Source organism: Rhinolophus ferrumequinum, chromosome X (genome assembly GCF_004115265.2).
Source record: "Rhinolophus ferrumequinum isolate MPI-CBG mRhiFer1 chromosome X, mRhiFer1_v1.p, whole genome shotgun sequence".
NCBI lineage: Eukaryota > Metazoa > Chordata > Mammalia > Chiroptera > Rhinolophidae > Rhinolophus > Rhinolophus ferrumequinum.
The window spans coordinates 37,873,772-37,882,983 of NC_046284.1; the positions used below are offsets into that span (position 1 = coordinate 37,873,772).

The 9,212-nt window shown below is 43.1% G+C and overlaps 1 protein-coding gene across 1 annotated transcript; it reads right to left on the bottom strand.

Moving 5' to 3' along the window:
• Nucleotides 1–5,156: 5,156 nt before the first annotated feature.
• Nucleotides 5,157–8,256, bottom strand: CT47C1 (cancer/testis antigen family 47 member C1). Its single transcript, XM_033130674.1, has 3 exons — nt 7,623–8,256; nt 6,631–6,772; nt 5,157–5,169 (listed from the first exon to the last, which is right to left on the bottom strand). The coding sequence occupies exons 1-3, from the start codon at nt 8,254–8,256 to the stop codon at nt 5,157–5,159; spliced, it is 789 nt and encodes a 262-aa protein (XP_032986565.1).
• Nucleotides 8,257–9,212: the final 956 nt, after the last annotated feature.

A 9,212-nucleotide genomic window follows, 5' to 3' on the forward strand; every position in this document is an offset into this window, starting at 1 on the left:
GGGAGCGGGAGCTGAGACCCCGCAGGCTGCCCCGCAAGACAATACATATCCTATTTTATAAGCAGTTAAGGCCCTGTTGAAATTCAAAGTTCTACAGATGCCAAAAGCTCTAGTTTCAGTCAAGAAGCCTTCCATGAGGGAAGTCTGGGGCCACTGGAGAGCTCTTACCCCTGGCACTAGCCTTAAGGTGGAGACCTCCCTGTAGCCCAGTTTCTTGTCCCTTTACCTCAGCAAACTGTTTTACAAGATTTTAGCCCAAAGCAAAACTGCCATAGAACAATTAACTTTCTGCTAACCAGAAGCCTTAAGTAATTAAATCAGCCTCTCCTTGTTCTCACTACTAGAGGCATACACCTCAAAAGTCACTAACTTCGATAGCCCCCACCTCCCAAGTGAACCACTCACCCCAGGTCTTTCCCCTCTATTCCATCCCCCAAACACACCAAACACTGAGAGCAACCTTTGGATGCCTGGACAGTACCTAGCTAATTTTCTCAGGAGAGCCCAAATGGGTCTTCTCAGTATACCTTTCACTGTATCTGCCTCTGTCACTTCTGCGCTACTTTGCTTAAACAGAAATGCAGGCCTAGATATAACTGTGCCTTTAAGTTCTGAGTAGGGTGTTGCCTCATTCAAAAAAAAAAAATTCAGAGAGGCAGTGAGGTGCCAGAGCTAATTTAAACACTTGATGCTTCGTTTTGCTGATGGTATGTGACATTGTACAATCATATGCTGGATTTTGCATTTTCTTTATAAAACATCTATTTTTCCTGATACTGCATCTTTGCCTTTTTGATAATGCTAGGTTTTTGATTGATTGAGTTTGATATTCTTTGTATTCCCACAGTGAATAGTTAATTAAGGTAGATGCCCTTTAGCCCGGTAATCATCTAGATTATTTGTTATACCTCTTTTCCCCCTTTCCTCAGGGTGGACCACTATTAAGTTATTCCCACTCTAAGAACTCTCCATTAGCAATTTATTTTCCACAGTTAATAATAAAATTCTGTTTTTAAGTAGAGGTTAAGTTTCTTTTTAATGCCTAGAGGTACATTCTGATGTTTTCAGCTTCTTTTAGCATTCTTGATTTTTGCTGTATGTAAAGCAAATAAATTCAATAAAGCCTGTTCTGTAGTCCATCTCTGTCTGTCACAGGGGAGGGAAATCAAATAGGATGTTGACAGTTCAAACCTGAGGGTTGTCAGAAAAACAAAATGATCTTAACAGGGTGTGTGACACAGAAAGGGCCTGTACACAGGTGTGCCTAACCAAGCTGATGACCTCTCTTGGGTATTTGTGGGGGCGTGGTATTGAAGAGGAGGTTTTCATCTGTGGAAACACCTGGGGAGCAAAGAGACTGGTGGGAGAGACAACTCTCATGGGGGTGAGTAGAGGGGGCAAGATAGTGCTTGTACTCCATCCTGGCCCAGGGACTAGGTCTAAGTCGTATAGCAATATGGTGCTACTGGAACAAACCATTATCAAACGGTGTGGGGAAAGAGTTAGGAGTGCAGTTTCCAGGCTCTTGGCCTCACATGGAAAGGTGCTGGCTCGTGTAGTAAATGGCCATCAACTGTGATTGGATGGCCATCGGCTGTGGCTAGTTGGCCGTCAGCTGTAACCAGTGAGCCATTGGGCACTAATATAACTGCCGTGGCTACACTAGCAGAAAATGGGGGCTAGCAAGAAGATGGTGGCTGAGCTAGCAAAAGTGGATTGCAGTTAGCACAGCGGGTTGCAGCTAGCAAGTGAGGTGGGTTGGCAGAGAGAAGTGGACGGCAGGTTGTAGATAGTGTGGCTCTTGCTTCCTGTGTCTCCAGCCACCAGCGAGAATATGGTAGTATAATCCCCCTATCTATGGTTCCGTGGGTGCTCCTTTTTGGCCTCACCATATCCTGCGTTCTTATGCGGGGAGTGGGACTAGAGACCCCAGAAGAGACCCTGCCTGTCACCCTGCATGACAAAAGGAAAGGGCTCCACTGTGCTCAGGTAACAGTGTAACGTGGAGTGAACAAGGGGAAGGGGTGATAGATCAGATATTTAACATGGCACTCCTGTAACATTTGTAATATTTGTAGGGTTCAGAAAAATAATTCAGTTAGGGATCCACATACCATATGTATAAAAATATTTGAAATGTTTAAATAAACTAATCAACTATTAAATAAGTTGTATCTCCTTCTAGGACAAATGTACCTTCATAACCACCTAAAAGTCCAGGTTGGGATTTAGAATTTTCAAACTCTTTTAAATCCTGCTTCAGTGGTATGGGAAGAGCTGCCCCCTTGCCCCTGCCCCTGTACCTAGGCTAGACCACAACACCTGTTCTGGGCATATACCACCACTACCCTTAGGCCTGGGGGCACATACCCCAGTAGTGCAGTCAGCCCTCCCAAGGTCAGCTCCAAGAGGAGCATGTAGGCCCTGGAAGCAGACTTGGGACTGTTCAGAGGTGCCAGGTACCAGGAGCATGGGCTAGCAGGGGCACACCCCTTTTTCCTGTAGGGAGGGGCATGCATGGTTGGAAGAGGACCAAAGTGGAGCCTCTAAAGCATGGAGCTCAGGACAGAGGTTCCTCTTGCCTGCGTCTGAAAGCAATAACATAGTATCAACTTATACAATAAATACTAACAAATCAGAATCAATTTGAAGGTGTTCAAATCACACTATATGGAAAACTGTCTATTGACTTGCCCTTTTGTTTTAGGTAGTGATTATAAGGGGCTTGTACCTTTCTGTCTCACCATGTGGTTCTAGACATAAGGAATACATAATACATTTTAAAATGTCAATACTGGTGACAAAAAAGATTGTGGAAGTGGTAAGTTTGCTTCATTTTAACAGGCATTAGTGGAACACCTACTAAGTGAAAAACTCGGTGCCTAGGGCTTTGCGAAAGGTGAAACCTTTTATGGTCCCAACCATTCAGGTGGTCAGGGGTTGGGGATATATATATATATATTCTCAAATACTTGGATGAATGGTGAATGTTCATAGAAGCACTATTCTCAATACCCAGAAGGTAGAAATAATGCAAATGTCCATCAGTGAAAGGATGGATAAACAAATTTGGTACATTCATACAGAATATTATTCAGCCATAAAAAGGAATGAAGTACTGATAACATGCTACAACATGGATGAATCTTGAAAACTGCTAAGTGAAAGAAGCCAGACACAGAAGTTCACATATTGTATGATTTCATTTTTATGAAGTGCCCAGAATAAGTTCATAGAGATGGAAAGCAGATTGGTGATTGCCAGGAGCTAGGAGGATGGGGAGATGGGGAGTGACTGCTTAATGGGTACAGGATTTTGGGGTAATGAAAATATTTTGGAAGAAGTAGTGGTTGCACAAAATGGTGAATGTCACTGAATTGTTGACTTTTAAGTGGTTAATTTTAAGTGAATTTCACCTCAAGTAAATAATGCTAATATGTTAGGATATGAGATGTGTTACACAGAACATCAGAGAAGGTATCAATCAGTGCGACCAAGAGAGCACTTATCTAACTAAATGCAAAAAAAAGGCCACTAGTCTCAAGGCCCCAGGCCTGCCCCTTCACTGATCCTCTGGTCAAATATGACTTCACCCTTTCCCCACCCCTAAACAGCGTAGAGATTAAGCCCATTCTCTTCCTTTCCTTTTTTTTTAATTTTTCTCATTTTTTTATTAGGAAATATTTCAGACCTACACAAATGTATAGAGATTAATACTATCTACATCAATGTACTCACCACCCAGTTTAAGAAATGTAACATTATAAATACAGCTGAAGCCCATTGTGGAGCCCTCTCCAATAGAACCCCCCTCCCTTTCTTTCCCCAAGAGGTAACCATCATTCTAAATGAGATGTTTATCTTTCCCACATGTTATGTTTGTATGCATCTCCCATATGCATGCTCTTTACTCCAGATATTTGTATCCACAATCAATATATAGTGACCATTTTCCATGTTTTTTAGACTTCATATACATGGTATTATGTTTGTAGTCTCCTGGAACCAGCTTTTCTCCCTTATTCATTTTTCTGCTGCCGTCATCCAATCATACTCTGTGTCTCGGTCCCTGTGAGTTCTCATCTCTTCCCCAGTCCAGCCCTTGTCATCCTGTTCAGTTTACTTGCAACAGTCCCAAGCCAGTGAATTAAGGCTGGTCCTACCATAAGTGAGTCTCAGCTTCTTCCTCTGTGGCTTTAAACCATTGCTTTTCAAACCTTAGCTGCATCAGAATCCCCTGGAAGTCTTGTTAAGAAAGATTGTTGGGCCTTCCCTCAGAGTTTCAGTGAGTAGGTCTTGGGTGGGGCCTAAGGATTCCTGGGTGATGCTTATGATGCTGTTTTGGGGACCAAACTCTGAGAACCACTACTCCAAATCAGTATTGGGGCCCAGGCTCAGCAGCACCTTCTGGCCTTCAGGCAAGCTGGGCCACCCATGAGGTTTCCTTCAAAACCGTGCTCTAGAGCCGCGCTGTCTAGTAGACATACAATGCATGTCACATGGGTAATTTTAAGTTTTCTGGTAGCCGCATTAAAAAAAAAGAAATGGGTAAATTAATTTTAATAGTATATTTAAATTCAATATATTATCATTTCAACAGGTAATCAGTATAAAATTTATTAGTGAGATATGTAACATTTTATGTACTTACAGCACATCTCAAATCAGACTAGGCATATTTCAAGTGCTCAGTAGCCACAAATGGCTAGTGACTAACATGGTGGACCGAGCAGCTCTATATGCTTGATCTCCATCTCTCTCTTTACTAAAATTGTTTGAAACTTGGCATTTAAAACTTTTATTTTGCCTGCAATATAATAATTTAAACAGGCTTACAAAATGGTGGAAAGTGATACCTTTCCATGAAGGTAAAGTAGGCCAAAACAAAGAGGTATGAGAGAGATTTGATTCAGAATTATTTATCTAAATAAAATCTGCCTGCATTTCAGTTTACTAATTTAAAACAAACTTATTTTTAACTACAACAAATGCTGTGAAATATATCCATAAAAGGTAAAAGTCAGATGTCACTAAATAGTATTTTTTGGGTGACGAACTTCGGAATGATACCAGTATTTAATAAAATTCCCACGGGCTTCTGGTAAATGAAAAACCTAAAAAGAGTGAACAACGATTCTTCTTTCTCCATTTGCTTTCTATTCCTTCCAGCTGCAAGATGAAATGAGAGAAAATGAACAATTACACAGCATTAACCAGCATCAGTGACTTCCTAAATCTAAGTAAATTGTCCGCTCTATGTGTATCTGTTGCATTTGTGTGCTATATTGCAACAAGTAGAGAACACACTTCCCTCTTGTAACCTGCCTTGCAGGATATTTGGTCTCATCCAAAACATCCATAGGGACATTTGGTTTATCCAAGGACCTCAGCTAAAAGGTCCTTGATATTTGGTCTTGTCTAAAATGTTCATGCTTAGAAAATATCCTGGGTTCAAATAGCCCGTAGTTTATTTACACTTTTGGTTAACAGGACTAATACCTAAAAATGCCATCATGTTTTATTGGTCCAATAATTGTACTGTGGCTGTATTGCCAATAATAACATTTCCTGCCTCAGTAGCCTAGCTGGTAATGGTACATGGGGTCAGGGCTCAAATCTTGCAGAAAAGTGGTATTTAAATATTACGGACCTTTTGTCATGGACCAAATGTTTCCATGGACATTTTGGACAGGACCAAATGTCTGGTAATCGTAACATGCAGTTTTGGATATAGGGTGCTCCTTCCTATAACCGATGGCTTCAATCATGTGATCATACCAGCCTTATGTTCCTCTTGCCTAATACCATAAATACTTTTTCTTTTTTCCATGAGTGGCCATTCTGAGATTTAAATAAATCTCTGCACCTTAAAAGCCTGTACTCATTCCATAAATGATACTCCCTTACCCTCCCAGACCCTCAGTTTCCCTATCTCCCCTATGAGAAAACGGCTGTTATTAGAAATTACACAGCTGTGAAAGCACAAAAAAAAGAAAAAATGTTAATCATTTAAATATACTAAAAAATAACATATACCTTGAGATTTAATTACCAGTTCAGTGATAAACAATAATCATAGTATGACTAAGTTTCTTTTCTTTTGACTGTCATGAAATACAAAAATCTACAACCAAATGAATTATTAGGTATTAATCATTAAATGTGGTCATGCTTGAAATTATTTTTGCTATTTGTAAGTAGTTACATTCTAAAAGGACTTGTCTCCTAGTTAGTACAGGAAATCGCATTCCTGTGGCCAAGTAATGAAGGCACAACTAATGTACAGACCAGTACTTTCACTGCTGCTTCTAGTAACTGTTTTCTAACGTCATATTGGCCTTGGATATTGATACATTTACCATTTGTTAGTAGTCTTACAGGTAGAAGATGAAGACCTCATAAGAACAAATGAGGAGCCATGAAGTATATTTCAGTACATAAGGCATTTTATATTGTTAGGTATATGAGTATTCTACTAACATTCTAAGTAGGTAAAATTGAATTTTTAACTAATTTTAAACAAACTTTCTCTTAATTTATTAGGAGAATTAAATAAAATAAAAATAAAGCTGTCAGTAACAGGTAAATGCCAGGAATGATTGGGTGATATTAAAAGCTATACACAGATACCTGAGATTTCCAGGCCCATTCTCTGCTGGGTCCACATCCTTTTCGGGTCCTTCTTGTTTTTTGTTAAACTCCGTTTTTCCTTCCTTACTTTCAGCATCTTGGGCCTCTTCCTCAGAGTTTTCATGCTGGTATTTAGTTGTTTCTTTAGTGAAGAATAATAATACAGATTTTGGGACCAGACATTCACAGATAAAAAAAAAATCCCAATTGATAACAAATGGGAACATCCACTACTCCACCCTCAGGAGAAGCAAAAGGAGAGAAATAACTAGGAAAAGAACAGCTGAGCACCTTTCTACTGGTTAATACAACATTTCCATGGCCCTCATATTTTTGCTGCTTGATCCTTTTCACAGTGACACTATTTCTGTTTTTCCAGTAAACCTGCCACCCTGTGCTGCGCATTACTTCTGGCCCTTCAGAGAAAAAGGGATCAGAATCATCAGGACCTGATGCATTCTGTATGTTTTGGTCAGAAGTTTCCTGCGAAAATATTTTTGCCTAAGTGACAAATTCTATGCTGAAGCTCCTTAGTTTCTCAACCCCGAATATTTCATTTTTACCAAGTGCTCCCCTTCCGTTCATAATGTTTGGGGATCAATTTTCTAAGAATCTTGACATTTTTAAAAGTCATGAACCAAACATGAGACATGCCATTTGCCTGTTCTTTTCCTTCAGGTTACCCCTCCATATGCTCCCCCTCCTCCCTCCAGAACATACCTATCCCCTTTGGACATTTGTCTGTGGGCCATGAACTGCACTGATGAGCTCAGATTTCTTACCAGAGGTTGGTACAGGGCAGCATATTTTTTTCTCAAAACGGGAAAGGTCTTTATGGAATTGGGCTTTTCCTTTGGCCCATTCGGGCTGCAGTTTTTTGAGGGCCCTGACCCACCTGAATGAGTGTGGCGGGCCAGTGCACCCTCGCTGCCCGCCCACAGTGCAGCCTCCCCGGCTCTGGGGCCTCCCAGACCCTGGTGCCTGCTCCTCACCTTCCCAGGCTGCGGCTTCCTGCGCAGGCTCCTCCTTGGCCTCGGCCTCAGCCTCGGGCTGGTCCTCGGGCTCTTGGGCCGTGGCCCCCTCTCCTGGGCCCTCACGCTCCTGGGCCACGGCATTCTCTCCCGGGCCCTCCCACGAGGGGAGCGCGGGCAACTGAGCCGCGCCTTGGGCCATCCGAGGCCCAACATGCATCCCCACGCGACCGCCACGGGGCCGCACGAGGATGTGGTGGTTGTAGTAGATGCGGTACAGCAGTGAGTGCACCAAATCCAGGAATATGAAGCGGAAGCCCACCATGGGGAACTGGCGGGCATCCATCACCAGGTTTCGGTGCCCCGACATGTTCTCCTCCCCCTCATCTGCAGGCCCGATGTCGGAGTCTTCCTCGCTGCTCCCGCTCTCCAGGGCTCTGGCCATGGCCTGGTCGGCCGCCTGCCCACCCTCTTCCTGCCCCAGGCCCCCAGCGGCCCCTGCGACTCCAGCCGCCCCTATCACATCGCCATCGCCCCCGTGAGGCCCCGAGTCACTGACGACCCATGTTCCCGCCACGCCCATGGGGCTCTCCTGGCCACCTGGGCCCGGGTTTCCATCCCCTGCAGCCGGGTTTCCACCCCCTGTGGCAGACATGGCACCAGGCAGTACCTCAACCCGGCAGTGATCCGGGTGTGGTGAAGACAGCCAAGATGGTGCCCACTGACCGAGGTGGCTGCCGCTAAGGTGGGCAGTGGGGCCTGACGCGAGGTAGATGGGGTGGCAGAGGAGCCGGCAGTTGAGGAGGCAACAGTCTCTGGTGGTGCCTGAGGAGGCCCCACGTCGAGAAAGGCGGGGAGCTAATGTCAGGAACCCACCACCACGGCCTCAGACGGTGGTGGATAAGGCGGGAAAGATTCCGTGAGACCGGTAACGCGGGGGCGGGGCCAGAAGAGTCAACAAAGGGTTGTGCCCCTCCTCACAAGCTCCAAGCCCATTTGTTGAGAAGTGAGGATTGACGTGCTGGGCGTCCAATGAATGGCTAAGGCCCTTAGGTTCTAGGATGGCTCGCAATCGCCTGACTGTTCTTTGAGTCCTTACGGTCCTGAGTTACCTCCAGGCCCACACCAGTCCTGCCCTTGTAATTTTGCGATTGCCGAAAAACTATAGTAGGCCAATATAGAGGTATCCTGGGTTGGCTACACTGCTGTAAAGGGCAGAGAGTAAATATTTTGGGTTTAGAATAACTCAGAGGTAAATTTCAGCCCATTCTATGGATACTTATATAACAAGAGAAAAAACAAATTTCCGTAAATAAAATTATACGGAAACTAAAATTGAATAAATTGCTGAAATTAAAATTATAATAATTGCAAACCATTTTTTATAATATATGTCTATTAGTGAGAAAAAATGGAATTCTTTGGGGAGAATAACATTTTGCATTAGTGGGATACAAAGTTACTGTTCTCTGTCATCAAAATTGATTGTATACATTAATCTACTGATCTGTAATGACGTTTTACACAGTTTATCTTGCAAATGTCTTTTCACACAGATATTGGGAAATAATAATATCAATCCATGAGAGTGGAACTTCCAAATACTGCTAT

Coding starts and splice junctions, on each gene's coding strand:
- CT47C1 (XM_033130674.1), bottom strand. CDS start 8,256: ATGTCTGCCACAGGGGGTGGAAACCCGGCTGCAGGGGATGGAAACCCG. Junction 6,773..7,622: donor GGAAGCCGCAGCCTGGGAAG/GTGAGGAGCAGG, acceptor TCTTCACTAAAG/AAACAACTAAATACCAGCAT.